The sequence below is a fragment of the Notamacropus eugenii genome, chromosome 5 (assembly GCF_028372415.1).
Source record: "Notamacropus eugenii isolate mMacEug1 chromosome 5, mMacEug1.pri_v2, whole genome shotgun sequence".
NCBI lineage: Eukaryota > Metazoa > Chordata > Mammalia > Diprotodontia > Macropodidae > Notamacropus > Notamacropus eugenii.
The window spans coordinates 101,838,033-101,855,544 of record NC_092876.1 but is presented as its reverse complement, the minus strand read 5'-3'; the positions used below and the strand labels follow the sequence as shown (position 1 = coordinate 101,855,544).

Genomic DNA, 17,512 nt, shown 5'->3' with positions numbered 1-17,512 from the left:
TCTGAGCTTCTCAGTTTGCTGCTGACTTTGAGGGAAAGTCATGTCATAAGTAGATTAAGGAATCAAGGAAAAAAATACTTTATGAATAGAGGAAGGGTTTAGGACTAAAGAAGTAATAGGGAAGACCACACAAGGTCAAATATACAATTTTTATTATATAATTTTTAAAAGTTCTCTGCAAACCAATCTAATATAGTTAAAATTAGAAGGAAAATGTAAATGGAAAAAATATTTGTAGCTAATTTCTCTGATAAAGGTCTCATATTCAAAATTCTTAGAACTGATTTAAATTTATGAGACTGAGCCATTTACCCATAGACATCTACTTTAACCACTGCCAAATACCACAAAGATATCAAAGACAGAAGAAAAAGATATATATCAGATTATTTCATAGCAGCCAAAAAGTGGAAACCAAGTGAGTGTACATTTGCTAGAGAATGGCCAAACAAACTATGACATACCAACATAATAGATTACTACTGTGCCATAAGAAATGATGAAATGGGCAATTGTAGAGGGAAATTTAGGAGGAGTTCTATGAGGACAATTTATACAATAACCCCATGTGTAGAGACACAGAAAAACAACTCTGAAAGATTGATTGATGCAATGATAAACTTAGGAACCCCAACAGAAGTGATGAACTTGAGATATAAAGATATATATTTTCAGATATCAACAAAATGGGAATTTGTTTTACTGGACTACTTATGTCAGTGATGAGAGTTTAACCCTTTGAGTTTTTGTTGTTCAATTGAAGCAAAGATTTTGCAAAAGTAAAACTGACATGATGTGGCAACAGGAAGTCAAGAGAAGGAGATGATATAGATTTGAACTGCTTCGCTAAAAGATCAAGATGGGAAAAGGAGAGTGTAGCCAGTGCAAAGGTGAAGACCTGGAAAAGAAACAAAAGGTTGAGGGACTGTCAAATAAGAGTTTCTATTTTACTTAGAAGGCAACAGGGAGCAATGAAGCTTCATGAGCAAGTGATATAGTCTATTCTTTAGGAAAATCAATTTGGCTTGTGTGTTTGTCCTTCATTCTCAAAGAGGACCATGACATCAAGATGACGACATGACTTGCAGCTGACTTTGATTTGAGTGAGGGAGGGCTGTGCAAGATCACCAACCTCACTTTCTTAACAGGGAGCAATGAAGCTTCATAAACAAAGAAGTGACAAAGTCAGCCTATGCTTTAGGAAGATCAAATTGGCATTTATGTGAAGAGCTGAGAGGAAAAGAGAACAACTGTAAGCAGAGAAACCAAATAAGAAGTTATATATAGCAACAGTCCAGGTGAGAGGTGGTAAACCCCTAAACAAGGGGTTAGGGGATGAAGTGTTTCTCTATGAGTGGGGAAAAAAAGGTTTAGAGTAAAAGATATTGAAGAGATGAAATCGGTAAGACTTGGCAACTAACTGTATATGAGGGATATGGGAGAGGGACAAGTTGAGGATGACTGTCAGGGTGTGAACCTGTATTTCTATAAGATAAGTGAAGTCCTCCATAGAAACAGGAACACTAGAAAGAAAAGTGGCTCTAATGAACACATAATGAAATATTTTTGAATGATTTTTAATGTTAGTGATCTTTTCCTGATAGCCATTCATTTCATTAAAAAATATTTCAATAAAATTTCAATTAAAAAAATATATATGTTCAAAAATATCAAACACGTCTTTATTCCCTATGTAATGCTATAATAGTTAAGACAGTCTTATGAGTTCCACATATAAAATCATAGAATCTCAGAGCTGAAAGGGACGTTAGAGCACTGGACCTAGAATCTCAGCTGAATACTTAATAGCTCTGCGACTAAAGATAAGTAATTTCATTACTCTAACCACTTAAGGTTCTTCATCAGTAAAACAGGAACATCTGGAGAACCATATTATCTAAAGGACATTCTTGTATTTGGATTTTGCTCAGGACACTGCCAAACAGAGGGCCCAGTTGAGATTATGTAATAAATTTGAAGTGGATCCAGTCAGCATGCTTTCATGATTTTGGTGTCCGATATTCCTCTATTTTATGCTTGTTTTAATACTTAATACTCAAATGGATCTTTGATCTCATCAATTTAGGAATTCCCTTGAATTATGCCAATTGCAAAGCAATTTATCTGTGAAAGTCTGGTCCAGATTCTCCAAAAACTTCGGAAGGGTAGGGGAGGGAGAGGGAAGTGTTTTCTTTGCTGGAGCCCTTCTTCCATTTCCCTATTTCAAATTCTCATGAGAAACAGAGGAGTACTATGGATATCCACCTGTCATCCTCCACTTTTGCCATTATATAGTTCTTTTCCTTTCATAGTATTCCTTGATTGACATCCTCTTCAAAATTTCTCATTGGTCAGATGTTTTACAATAACACCTACTATGTGCTTCTCCATTGCCCTATTGTGATAACCACCTTTAGCTTTTCTTTTTTTTTGGAGAATTTTCTGTTGCTTTATTAAGAATGGAAAAAAATCACATCATACTACTATGCAAAATTTAATTATATTCTGTTTAAAAGTGACTTTTGAAAAAAAAGTTATGTGGTATGACCTTAAAAAAAAATTCCAAATTCCTTACAAGCTTTCATTCTCCCTTGCTCCACATGTTAAGTCAACTGCCAATTTTTTTCTATTCTTCTTCCACAGTATCTCTTCTATTCATCTCTTTCTTTCAGGTTATATAGCTGTCATCCCTGTTCAGACCTTCATCACTTGTTGCTCAGAATAGCCAACTAATTGTTTTTTTCTGTCTCAAGTTTTTCCACTTTCCAAACCATCCTCCACATAGGTACCAAAGTGACATTCCTAAAATACTGTTCTGGCTAAGTCATTCCCTTACTCAAATCATCAGGGATACCCTATTACCTCTAGGATAAGTTACACACACATGTGCGCGCGCACACACACACACACACACACACACACACACACACACACACACACACCCTCCATAATCTGATTTCCATCTACCTTTTTTAATTTATTAATTTATTTTTAGCTTTTGACATTTACTTCTGTTGGGACTGGAAGCTCAATTCCGTGTGGACAGTCTCGGGCAGGTAAAAGTGGGACTTCTAAATTTTAGAGTCTTACGAGGCCCTCCATGAACAGCGGGGGTTCGAGAAGGTCAGACCGAGCTAGCTCGGCTAGCTCGGGTATTTCCGCCTCTCCCCCGGAGATACCTGATGGGTGGAGTCTCCCTGCCCTCGAGGTCGTCCCGGATTGGAGCACACCTAGTTACCTAACAGCACGGTATTGAGATGCAAACTGTGTGGCTGAAGATTAAGTAGGACTGAGGAAGCCTAAAAGCTCTTAGCACGTGTGGAGCCAAAGAGAAAAGTAGGGCTCCGCTTCTTTTCTTTCCTCTCTCCCCTCCCCCTCTCTCCCCGCTTGTACTTCTACTTCCATTCCCTTAAGCTTAGCCTTCTTAGGAAATCTCCCCCTCTTCGTCCTAAGAAAGAAGACCCCCTGCACTTGTAACCGAAACCCTGTAATAAAGCTCAACCCCTGTTTGACTCTGGAACGTCCTTTCTCTCATATGTGCATCCGGCGTGGCCAGCCGAAGACCTGGACAGGTAAGAAAGACTCGGGTAGCCCAATACAGGCCTCTAGGCTTGCCATACTTCCACAAGATTTTGAGTTCCAAATTTTCTCCCCATCTCTCCCCTCCCTCACTCCAAGATAGCATGCATTCTAATTATCCCTTTCCCTAACCTGTCCTCCATTTTATCACACCCCTCCCTTCTCTTACCCGCTTCCCCTCTATTTTATTGTAGGGCAAGAAAGAGTTCTATACCCCATTGCCTATATGTCTTACTTCCCAGTTGCATATAAAAACAATTTTTAACATGTTTTTAAAACTCTGAGTTCCAACTTCTCTCCCTTCCTCCCTCCCCACCCACTACCAAAGAGAAGGCAAGCAATTTCATAGAGGTTACACAGTCATGCAAAATACTTCTGTAACAGTCAGGTTGTGAAAGATGAATTATATTTCCCTCCGTCCCCACTCTCTTTTGACCCTGTCCCTCCCCAAAAATGTTTACTTCTAATTAACCCCTCCTCCCATTTGCCCTCCCTTCTATCATCCTCCCACCTGCCCCTTAACCCTTCCCTTACTTTCCTGCAGTGTAAGAGATTTTCATACCAAATTGAATGTGCACATTATTCTCTCCTTAAGCCAAATCTGATGAGTAAGGTTCATTCCTTGCCTCTCTCCTTCCCCTTCTCCTCCATTGAAAAAGTTTTTTCTTGCCTCTTTTATGTGAGAGATCATTTACCCCATTCAATTTCTCCCTTTCTCCTTCTCCCAATATATTCCTCACTCTTTAATTTTATTGTTTTTAGATGTCATCCCTTCATATTCAACTCACCCTGTGCTCTCTGTCCATATATAAAATCCCTCCAACTACCCCAGTACTGAGAAAATTCTCAGGAGTTACAAATATTATCTTTCCATGTAGGTATGTAAAGAGTTCAACTTTAGTAAGCTCCTTATGATTTCTCTTTTCTGTTTACCTTTCCATGTTTCTCTTGATTCCTGTGTCTGAAAGTCAGATTTTCTATTCAGCTCTAGCCTTTTCATCAAGAATGCTTCAAAGACCTCTATTTCATTTTTTTTTTAAATTTCATTTTCCCCTTTAGTATTATACTTAGTTTTGTTGGGAGAGAGATTCTTGGTTTTAACACTAACTCCTTTGACCTCTAAGATATCATATTCTAAGCTCTTTGATCTGTTAACATAGAAGCTGCTAGATCTTGTATTATCCTAATTGTATTTCCATAATATTCAAATTGTTTCTTCCTGAATGCTTGCTTTTTTTCCTTGAACTAAAAGCTCTGGAATTTGGCTACAATATTCCTGGGAGTTCCTTTTGGGATCTCTTTCAGGAGACAATTGGTGGATTCTGTCAATATTTATTTTACCTTCTGGTTCTAGAATATCAGGGCAGTTTTCCTTGATAATTTCTTGAAAGATGATATCTAGGCTCTTTTTTTGATCATAGCTTTCTGGTAGTCCAATAAATTTTTAAATTCTCTCTCCTGGATCTACTTTCCAGGTCAGTTATTTTTCCAATGAGATATTTCACATCGTCTGCTATTTTTTCATTCCTTTTGCTTTGTTTTATAACTTTCAATTTTTCATAAAGTCATTAGCTTCCATCTGCTCCATTCTAATCTTTAAGGGTTTATTTTCTTCAGTGAGCTTTTGGACCTCCTTTTCCATCTGACCAATTCTGCTTTTTAAGACATTGTTTTCCTCATTGGCTTTTTGGATCTCTTTTGCCATTTGGGTAGTCTATTTTTTAAGGTGTTATTTTCTTCAGCATTTTTTGGGTCTCCTTTAGCAAGTAGTTGACTCATTTTTTCATGATTTTCTTGCATCAGTCTCATTTCTCTTCCCAATGTTTCCTCTACTTCTCTTACTTGATTTTCAAAATCCTTTTTGAGCTCTTCCATGGCCTGAGACCAATTTATATTTTTCTAGGAGGAAGACTTTACTGTCTTCTTTTGCTTGTATATTTAGATCTTCCTTGTCACCAAAGTAAGATTCTGTAGTTTGATTCTTTTTTCCAGTTTTTGCTCATTTCCCCAGCCTTTTACTTGAGTTTTGATCTCTTTGTCAAGATAGTTCTGTTTCCAGCGATGGTGGTAGGGTGTGGTGTCAGCAGCTCAATCCCCTCACGATCTGTGGGCCTAGTGGGCCTAGAGAGCCAGAAACAGCCACTGCTGCTGCCCCTGCTGTTGCTGTGGCTGATGTGGGCTCCTCCATAGCCTTAGGGCTGGGACCAGATTACTCTCTCACACAGGTCCAAAAGGTTTTTTCCACTGACCTTCCAATTTGTCCTCAGCATTTTGGCTTTGTGAAATCTGGAAATCTCCACAGGTGCCAGAGATTCAGTGTCCCCTGAAGCCTGATCAGGTGCTACCTGTGCTGGCATAGCCCCATGCAGATCTGTGCTCTGCTCCCAGCATGGCACGATAACCACTTCCCCTCGAATTTCTAGGCTGTCTTAGGCTGGAGATTTGCTTCACTCTCATTCTGTGGGTTCTGCAGCTCTAGAATTTATTTAGAGTCATTTTTACAGGTATTTGGGTGGGTTTGGCAGGAGAGGTCTAGAAGTCTCTGCTTTTACTCTGCCATACTGCCTCCTCCCCTCCCATCTTTAACTCTTCAGAGGCAGGGGTGTTTCTATATCTTGCTGTCATATAGTGACATTAGTAAAATATCAGAAAATAATGGGCTTTTGCTTTCATCAGATTAGGATCGGTAAAAAAGCTTTGAAATTTTCTGAAAACAATCCAGTCCACTACCTTTCTTTTTAATCCCAGCTCCTGCTAACTTTCCATCTTTACTATCTCATATAGATATACACACTGAATAACAAGCTCTGTAAAGTACTTACCTTATCAAAATGCATGCTAAAATCTGGGCTACAGACACTTCATCCATTTGGTCTTTTCTCTGATGGATAAACTCTTTCGAATGAACACAGATTTCTTTCAGGAGGCTTTGTATATTCTTAAACCTTGATGAAAGCAGCAATGCTGTCTACAAACAATATAATCTGGAGCATTTCACTATATACAGGGAAACCCTTCTTGATCTGGACCGAGTTGGATTTCCTCCAACCTTTGGCAAACATATATTTCCCACCCAACTGCACTCCAGGGCTTCATCATGGTCTCCAGAAACTCATCATCCTGCAACATCAACTGAAACTCATACCTCCTCTGTATCCCTTTGCCCCCAGAACTCCTCTAGCCCTCTGACTGGAAAGTGGACATTAGAGAACTCCTTCCAGATCTTCCATTTATGAAGAGAGTTCAGGGCAGATATCTCATAATTTCTCACCCAGCTACACTATGAACTTCACCAAGCCCCCATGCTATGTTTCCCACCCCCTACCATTTTTCAGCTCCCTTTTACTGTGTTGTCTTCCCTGATTAGATTGTTTGCTCCTTGAAAGCAAGGACAATCTTTTGCCTTTCTTTGTATTCCCAGCTCTCAGTACAATGCCTGGTAATTAAAAGGAGCTTAATAAATGTTTACTGACTATACATCTCCGTTTTATGCCTCATGAGATGTTAGTTATCGGAGGATCACTGAACACAGTCTTTCTGTGGTTATATCTTCCAAGTTATTCTGAAAGATCTTAATGTACTTGATCCAATCCATCTGCTTTTTCCATCTTTGTTCTTTTTATTGTCATATCTGCTTCCTCTATAAGCACATCAAATGGACTATCATATTATGATCCAAATTTGGTTCTGCAGTCCTTGATGGAAAAACATTTTGTTGTAAATCTTTTCCATTTTTCTTCTATTTGTAGTCTTCCTTCCATTTTCAAAATCAAATATTATTGGAAAGACTCTGCTTGGTTCAAAAGCTGGCTTTACCCTTTGTTGTTTTCTCTGCTTCATGAAACAATAATACTTATAATCATCCATCATCCTTCTTCCTAAGATTTTCTAGATGAATTCATACACTAACCTGGTGCTATCTTTACCAGCCATGTCTCTCCATTTGGCAAGTAAGTCACATGTTTGCTGACTCTTCCTCATTATGGTAATTCATTTACGCTGGTTTAACATCTGGATGCAATGGTCCAGATACATGCTATTTCTGTGGTCCATTTTTCATTTTTAATAATTTGCTTATATAATTCAGTGTCAAATATTGCACTCTATATCTTTTTCAAATTATTATTCATTTCTTTTTCTTTCTTTACTTATTATTTATAAATTGTGGTCACTGTTCTGACAATTCAATGGTATGATTGTACACATAGCCTCATTTCATATTAATCCTTAAACAAAGGTGTCTCTGATTTTTTTTTTTAATTTGGAATATGGATATCTGATATTTTGAGAATTCCCAGTTTATAGTACTTTCCGTACTATCTCACATGGCTGTTATGAGGAAAACATTCTATAAATCACTTATGCATGTGAGTCATGATTACCGGGAAGCTGAAGCCTCCATGAATTAAATAACTTCTCAAAGAACATATAACTAGTTAGTATCAGAGAATTAAAACATGTATGCCACATTTTACTCCTTCTAAGCTATGTCCCAGAAAAATCAACTAGAAGATGATGGTTTGGATCCATATATGGGAGATCCAAAATTCTTGGTGGAGAAAAAAAGTATATTGAAATAGTTTTTGCTAATCTTTTCCATCTTTCTTCTAGTCCTCCTTCCATTTTCATCCTTGAATACACTTAGGATGGATAGCTAGAGGGTACACTGCAGAAAGCACTGGACTTGAAGTCAGGAAAATCAAACATTGACTCTGACAATTACTAGTTATGTGACCCTATGCAAATCACTTAATGTCTCTCAGTCTGTAAAATAGATTTCATCATCTGCAAGACAGGGATAATAATAGTACCTACCTTACAATGTTGTTGTGAAGATTAAATGAGGTAAAATATATTTTGCTATTACAGTACTAATATAAATGCAAGCTATTAATAGTGTTGTTGTTAGTTATCCATAGACCTTTTGTCTACAAAAATTGTCAAAATTTTATATCATTGAGCAACTCCATCATAATGTAGTAACTGAGAAAGAACTATGAATATGATTGTACATGTATAACTATATATGCTTGCTGCCTTGGGGAGGAGGAGGGAAGGGAGAGAGGAGAAAAATTTGGAACTCAAAATCTTACAAAAATGAATGGTGAAATTATAATGTAGTATAACTATTTAATTCTGGAGACTGATTTAAAATTCTCCATGTCATATTCCAAAGATTTTTAAAATAATGAAAAAGGGGGAAATACAGAGTATTTTTACTCCCTTAAGTCTAACAAAGAAATTAAACTAAAAAAGAACATCTCTAAAGTCTGTTCTAGTTCATTACAATCTATTCTTTTTAATTCTTTTGGATGTGTCACAGCTCAACAAAATAAAAGTTCAGACCCAAAGAACATCAAATTCTTCATTTTGTATTCACTTCTTTCTGTTCTTTTCAAAATAGCCTGGTCCACTGAGTTTTTCCCTCCCTCTGAATCTGACACTATCATATGAGATCCAACCTCTAAGTCAGGTAACCCATCATCGTCCACTGTTAACCAGGCATCTCCTTCAGGATAAATGGTATTGGGTCCATCTGCCATCACTAACCTCCTCCAACATGCACGTCAAACACAAATGGAAACAGATCACTGCTGGCCACATACTGACTTAGAGAACCACAAATTAGTATAATCTATATTGTATTGCATTTTTACTTATTTTGTTAAATATTTCCTAATTACATTTTAATCTTGTTAGACCTTCACTCCCAAGTTTGATGTCTCTGTTCTACAGAACTTCATCTTTCATGGGACCAAAAAGAAAAATTTCATAAACCCATTGCACATTGAGTGACCACAAGCTTCTGTTCTCTTCTCTTTACTGAAGTCTACATCCCAATACATGGATTCTCATAAGCACCACTAGGCACTAAGCATTTCTGCTTTCCTCTTTAATATCTAACTGTTGGCTTTACCTGTCTATAAGTGAAAGTACTTCAAACTGAATTGTATCTTGTTGTACATATATAATTCACATGATTATTCTGCTCAAGTTGTTGGCTTGAGATAACATATTCCAATGGCTCTTCTACACTATGCTTTGTGTGGAAATAAGGAAGAAAATCAGAGCTTTCATCTTTTGTTTGTCAAGCTCATTTCTATTTTCAGGAGTGAAAAGAACTCAATTCCACCTGCCTTAATTGATTACCATCTACCAGGAATTAAAGAGGATTATTCATGAATTCATGTTAAATGCTTCATATCTTATCTTATAGCTATTCTTACTAAATTAAAGTTTTTATACTTTCATGTTTTATCTTAAACTATCAAAGCTTTTACAAGAATGTCACAAAAAATGTATCAGGTTCCATATGCAGGTATTCTCAGATATTTCTTTGTACAAAAGGTCTGCTTGTACAGTAACAATGCTGATGTTATTATGTCTTTCAAGTTATATTTATAAACCTACAACTCAATGGGAAAAAATTGTTTTCATTATTATCAATATATCTACTTTGTTCCTGCAGGAACTCTCCTGCCAAAAATTATAAATGTATAGAATAAAAAAATTTTTGAAGAATAACTGAAATGATTCCTGCAGTAGTGGAATTTTTTTAAAAATTATCTTATATAAGACTAAAATGCTAAGGCTAGTTATAAGTTCCATGGCGCTTTTTGAAAAAAAAAATTGTATATAAAATCTATTTTGTAGTCCTTTCCTTTACCTTTGTTACCAATCCAACCTTCTGACAACCAAAACTCTTTTCATGACAATTAAGAGAAAGCTAAATTGTGCTAAAATCACAAACTGTATAAAAAGCTGAGTTACAGAAGTAAATTCAGCTATGGAAGAATCCATTACTTGTCACAAAAGAAAACTTCCAAGTCCCTTATTATTCCATGATTCAAGTTAAGACAAACTTTAGAGGTAATGAACATGTATAAAATGAACAAATTTATCATACTATATATTAATGTGCAAAAACTCAAAACAGACTATGCATAAGCACCATTTGTTCAAGTCACATTACAACAAATTAAATCATTCTTCATGCCAAAGGCATTTTCTTTAGAAAACAACAAGAAATTTCAGCCAGATGTTCCCATAATGAAGTGGGGGCAGGATCTGCTGGAGGTTGCTGAAGCATGAAAATTATAATCTAGAGGAAGCCTAAATAAAGAGAATATAATGTGGGAGAAAAGGCACAACAAATCTCAAAGGATCATATTGCTGACATTAAAATTACAGTCAATATCAAGAGCTCATCAAGTTCATCCACTTGACTTTGGAGAGTTAATGTGCCCACTTCACAGAATAGGAAACTGAGGCCCTGAGGCCTCCAGACTATATAATTAATTAAATGGAGGAAGAAAAAAGACTAAGGTGTCTCTACTCCTCTTACTTTGTTTTTCTATAGTTCCCTCTTAAAGGCCAGGGTCATAGTAGATGAAGTGCCACCCTCAGAAGTCAGGAAAGTGTGGTTTTGAAAACTGCCTTAGATGTTTGCCAGCTGTGTAACCCTGGACCAGTAATTTAGCTTCTATTGCCACAATTTCCTTCTCTGTGAAATTAGGAAGTTAGGTTAAATGGTTTTTAAAGTCCCTTCTAGGTCTAAATCTATGATTCTATGGGTTAATAAGTTATAATGCAGCAATAACCAATGTAATATATGTTACTGCTGCTACAAAATACTCATATTCATTCATAAAATAATTGAATGACCTATGTGGAAAATACTAGAAAATACTACTTACCTTTCTGCTTGAAGTTTAGTAGTTTTTACAATTAAATCTTGGGTCTGCTCTTTTGCTGCCTGAAATTATAAAGAAAACTCACTTTGTTAATGCATCAAGATATATGACTCTTTGTCTTTCTAAAGAAGAATAATGGGAGGTAGCGTGGCATAATGGATACAGTCTCCCCCTCCCCCTTCTAACACTTACTAGCTGCGTGACATTGGACAAGCCTATGGGCTAATAAAATCAATGCGTTTTAATTTGTAAGAGAGACCCTTAGGTTCTCACTTATACAGCCTCTCATTTTATATATACCCACAAATAAGATGGCTTATCTGTCTTTCAAGCCTACAGAGCAGGTTAGAAGCTGCAAATGAGCAAGGACTGAAGATTGCTAGAAGCAGGTATATACAAAGTAGCAAGAGGTGACAAGGAAGACACACACACACACAAACACACATACACACATGCTTATACACACATACAAACATTTAATAGTGGACACAAGAATTAGAAAAGTAGAAAATGCTAAGAGCATTCAGCACTAGGACTTAGGACTACACATTTCAACAATCCTACATTTCAGTACAGGACAATAACTTATAATCATTGTGATGTTAAAATCAACAAGAAAGATTTAAATTATGTTTAATTTATTCTGTTTAAGAAGGCAGTGAATAGAGCTGAGATATCACATTTAAAAAAACATTTTCTTTAAAAATGTTTTAAATTGTTTTTTTTAAAGTTTGGGCACAATAATTTTAGCTGTGAATCACTATCAAGCTTGCAGTGTTTCTTTTATTTTAACTGTATCCTCTATGCCTAGCATAGTGCCAGAAACATAGCATTCATTTAAAAGCTTCTTGATCTATTTCTAATTATCTAGAAATTTTACTTATGTGAAACATGCCAATGCTTACACAATGATGTTAAATAAATGAGGGGTTATGCTATATTTTTAAATATTATCATAAAATTTAAAAAAAGAAAATAGTAACCACTGATTCTTTTTTTTATCCTAACATTTTTACTTTTTAAATTTTATCATCTTTTGGAACTGTTTTGGTTTAGACTATTACATTGCTGAGAACAGCTAGGTCATTCACAGTTCTTCATCATATAATATTGCTATCATCGTGTACAATGTTCTCCTGATTCTGCTCACTTCACTCTGCATCAGTTCACATAAGCCTTTCCAGTCTGCTTATTACTTCTTATAGCACAACACAACTCCATTACAATCACATACCACAACTTGTTCAGCTGCTCTTCAACTGATGGGCACCCCTCAATTTCCAATGCTTTCCCACCCCAAAAAGAACTGTCATACAATTTTTGTACAAATAGGTCCCTTACCTTTTTTTTAATATCTTGGACACAAACCTAGTAGTGGTATTTCTGAATGAAAGAGAATAAAAAGTTTGATAGTCTTTTGGGCATAGCTCCAAACTACTCTTCAGAATGGCTGGATCAGGTCACAACTCCACCAACAGTGCATTAGTGTCCCAATTTTCCTACATCCTCCCCTTATTTATAATTTTCCTTTTCTGTCATATTAGTCAGTCTGGCAAGTGTGAGGTAGTATCTCAAGAGTTGCTTTGATTTGACAGCCACTGATTCTTAACACAAACTAATCACATTTTATTATCAACTGTTTTTAAGTTTAATGAATTCTTGGTTCTCAATTTAAAAACTATTTGTATTCAAATACAGGTGTTATTTAAGTGTATATATAGGGATAAAAAGCACAGGAATAAATGAAGCCTTTCTTAAAATGATAAGCAGTATCTATTTAAAACTAAAAGCAAGTATTATCTGTGATGGGGTGGGGGGTTAATCTGAAGCCTTCTCAATAAGATCAGGGGTGATCACCACTGTTATTCAGTATTGCACCAGAAATGCTAGCTATAGCAATGAGACGAAAAAGAAACGGAAGGAATAAAAATGGGTAATGAGGGAACAAAACTATCACTCTTTGCAGATATGACGGTACACTCACAGAACCCAAGATAATTAAGTAAAAAACTAGTTGAAACAATCAACTTCAGCAAAGTTGCAGGATATAAAACAAACCCACATAAATCAACAGCATATCTATATACTACCAACAAAACCCAGATAAAGAGAAATTCCAGTTAAAATAACTCCCGACAATATAAAATACTTGGGAGTCTACCTGCCAAGACAAACCCAGGGATTATACAAACATAATTACAAAACACTTTTCATACAAATACAGATTTAAACAACTGGAGAAATATCAATTGCTCATGGGTAGGTCAGGCAAATGTAACAAAAACGACAATTCTATCCAAGTTACTTTACTTATTCAGTGCAATACCAACCAAACTACCAAAGAAGTATTTTATAGAGCTAGAAAAAATAAGAACAAAATTTATGTGGAAGAACAAAAGGATATCAAGAATCTCAAGGGAATCGAAAAACAATGTGAAAGAAGGTGGTCTAGCAATTCCAGATTTTTTTTAATAACAATGGCACTTTATTTTTTCTCTATGTATATCCAACCATTTTTCCATCCCTGTCCTTCTAGGATAAAAAGCAGGAAGGACTTTTTAATCCAACTCCTTTGTTTTTTGGTTTGTTTCCCATTTTAATTTTAAAATTAATTTTATTTTTAATTTATGGAATAAAACAAGCATTTCCATAACACAGTATACTAAAAAAGATGATCGCCCATAAAAATACAAATCTATTATGAGCAACTTGCTATTCTTTATAAAGTTATCATGTAAACATGTAAATTTTTTTCCCTAGCCACCTCACCCTAGAGATGGCTGCCATTAGATACAAATATGTATATATATGTGTGTGTGTATATATGTATCTATATACATAAATGTGTGTATATATGTGTCTGAGTGTGTACATGTGTATGTACATATATGTGTGTGCATATACATATTTATATATGTGTATGTTATGTTATATATAACACACACACATAACACATTTTATTTTCCCCAGATCTCCAAATAACCAGAACTGGACTGAAGTTTGGACTAGCATGCCTTAGTACAGATTCACAATCCTAATGCCTTTCTGAAACTAAATCTGCCTTAGATTTCCAGAAAAAATAACAACTGCTTCCATGCTTTCCTGGAATATTTATGACATTTCTAGTAAACTGAAAAATAGAGAATTATTACATAAGGGAAATGAGAAAAGTTAATTACATAAAAGAAGAACTGAAAACTTCAAAGAGTCCACATAAGGCATTATGCTGAAACTTGCAACACAACGTAAGCGTAATAAATAATACATTTGCTAGACAGAAATTTGAGAGAAATCTCAAAACCTTACCCTACCTTCAGGCGACTTGTCATGTCTTGACAACAGTTGTTCATTGCTTGAACATCTTCATTTATGCTTTCAAGCTCCTAAAAAAATAGAGGAAGACTTTTTTTTAACTACCCTACATACTGCAAGGAAATGTATACGTCTTTTCTCTTGAAAAGTCTTTGCTATCCTTCAAAACAGTCTTTCAGAACTTCTGATGCTTATGTTTGGCTTTATTTTTATCATTTAAAAAATGTTTTGCCCTGAGTAACAGAACAAAATGGATTATCTTAGTACAGAGGAAAGGGTCTGGAGTCAGAGAAACTGAGTTAAAATGTCACCTCTGATACTGTGTGTGTATACACACACACACACGTATACATACACACACATATATGTATATGATACCATATATGTTTATATATGTGTGTATACAGATATCTATTTACATATATGTGTGTACATGTGTGTGTGTATGCATATATGACCTTGGGCAAATCACTGAACCACCCTCAATATCAGTTTCCTCGTGCATAAAATAAGGAGACTGGACTAGGTGGTTTTTGAAGTCCCTTCCAACTCTACATCTATGATTCCATAATCTTTTCTTCTCAGGTTGGAAGGCAAAGAGTAATTCTTTATTTAACAATTAGCTCCTAATTCTTCAGGAGCAACAAGAAGTAAAGAATAAGAAACAAAAATTCTTGCCATCACGGTCCTTGACATTATCAAATGGTTCAATATGAGAAACATATATGGTTTTATCAATAAAAATGGCATTAGAATAAAATGTATTACCATTTGTTTTAACACTAAACCCTAGGCCTGTCCATTTAACTTGTGGCTGAAGCTTCTTATGTGTGTTTCTTTCTCCCATTAGAATGTGATGCTCCTTGTGAGCAGGATCTTGTTTTTCTAAAATAAGCACTTAATTTAATACTTTTTCATTCATTTATTAATGATATTTATTTTTTAAAGTTTTGTTGATGCCTTCTGTTTTAAATCACTAATTTCCCAATAAACCCCCAACGTTGATCTCTCCCTTGGAATGACCAAAAACAGCAAAGCAAAATCAACCACAATTGCATCTGACAGCATATTTCACATCTCACACTCTCACTTCCTCACCTCTCCAAAGTGAGGAGGAAGATATTTCATCATTCGTTCTGTGGGGCTGACACTGGTCATTGATACTAATCAGCATTCAGCCACTTTTTGGTGCTTTATTGTTTTTTTCTTAAAATATTTCAGTCACTGTATTTTCCTCCTATTTTTGATTACTTCACTCAGTGTCAGTTCATACAAATCCTTCCATTGTGGAAGCCTTTCCACTAACTTCTGACAAAGAACAGAAGCAGATTTGGTTTTTTGCCCTCATTAACTTATGTTAAATAATTTAGAGTGTCATCCTTACTTATAGCTTCGTTCCAATGTCAAAATCAAACACCAATGATTTGGGATATCTGGGCCTACTACTAATAATAATAATAGCTGACCTTTATATAACACTTACTATGTGCCAGGCACTGTGCTAAGCACTTTTGCAATATTACCTCATTTGATCCTTACAACAAACCTGAGAGGTAGGTGCTGTATTTTACAATTGAAGAAACTGAGGCAAACAGGTTCGGTGATTTGCCAGAGTCACACAGCTAAGTAAGTGACTGAGGCTGAATTTGAATTCAGATCTTCCTGACTCCAGACCCAGGACTCTACTATAAAATCTAGCTATCCCTAATAACTCTACTCTAATACTGACTACCAATTCTATATCACAGTATTTCCTACTGAATTTAAGTTCCCAACCAAACAGAAAACCAAGTTACAAAGTAAAGAGTTCCAACAATGGAAAAAGGTTCTTCATGGTACTTTATAACAGACTCTCCTACCTCTGAAACTCAAATCTGTTGGGAAACAGGCCCCAGAAAGGGGGAAAAAATGAAGCACCTAGGTAAAGCTGTAAAAAAATGGCTGTTAGTTTTATACAATGAACTATGAAACTTCTGAGAATAATCTACTTATAAACAAATGAAAGCTACATAATCCATTCTAGAATTGAAATGTATTCTCTCTGTGCTATGATTCTTGCATTGAAAATTTCATAAACCTAAACTCTAGAGATAATACTTCTTATATTCTATTATATACAAGAGCTATTCTAACTCATAAAATGAAGTCCTGAAGTTGCTGTGAACTAATCAGTTACTATTATTTCAAAATATTTATCAAATAGTAGCAGTTAGTCAATATGAAATCCAAAAACAGTGACAGAAGATTCCAAACTACCTAAACAGTTCTAACATTTGTTTTAGATGCCACAGTTTATTTAATAAAGCAAAATTGTGAAAGATAATCCAAACTATAAATGCCAGCAATATTCTTTTTTAAAATTACATTTTACTTTTTTGGTTAAAAAGCAAGTTCAAATTATAGTTTCACTAATGGCAAACTCAAGATACTGTACAGTTCCCACACAAATGTTAACAAATTCATAAAATAAGCAAATTATTGCTTCTGTCTTCATTTATAAGTGAAATTACTGTGATGGATATCATTTTTATGACAACTATCAATGCATTTTCTGAAGTATTTACTAGGCATTTCCTTACCTTTCGTGAAACCACATAAAGGTGCTACCGTAATTAACCTGGGTTGTAAACTTAGTGAGCAAAAATCTTGTATATTGCCATGTTTTATAAAATAAGTCACAAAATACGGGCATACAAAACATTAAAAATTGGTCTCATCTCATGTTGAACAAACAGTCTATTTATCTGTGATAAAATAGTATTTCCCAGGTACTCTGATATTATTTAGGATGCAGAGTCAAGATAGTTACAACTCCACTCAAATTTAGAATAGCTATTCATGGAGAAGTATTTTAAACCATAGGACACTTTTTTTCTGGAAAAACATTCAAGAAAAGCATATTCACAGCTAGACCGAACATTCACACT

General features: G+C 35.3%; 1 protein-coding gene across 1 annotated transcript in view; it reads right to left on the bottom strand.

Annotated features, from left to right (window-relative positions):
- The window catches only part of COG6 (component of oligomeric golgi complex 6), a 149,918-nt gene that overhangs the window by 127,698 nt on the left and 4,708 nt on the right, over positions 1–17,512 (bottom strand). The window contains exons 3-4 of the mRNA XM_072610437.1: positions 14,585–14,656; positions 11,277–11,335 (exon numbers count right to left, since the gene is read on the bottom strand). Of these exons, the coding sequence (XP_072466538.1) occupies positions 11,277–11,335; positions 14,585–14,656 (131 nt within the window). The remainder of the gene's footprint in view (positions 1–11,276; positions 11,336–14,584; positions 14,657–17,512) is intronic.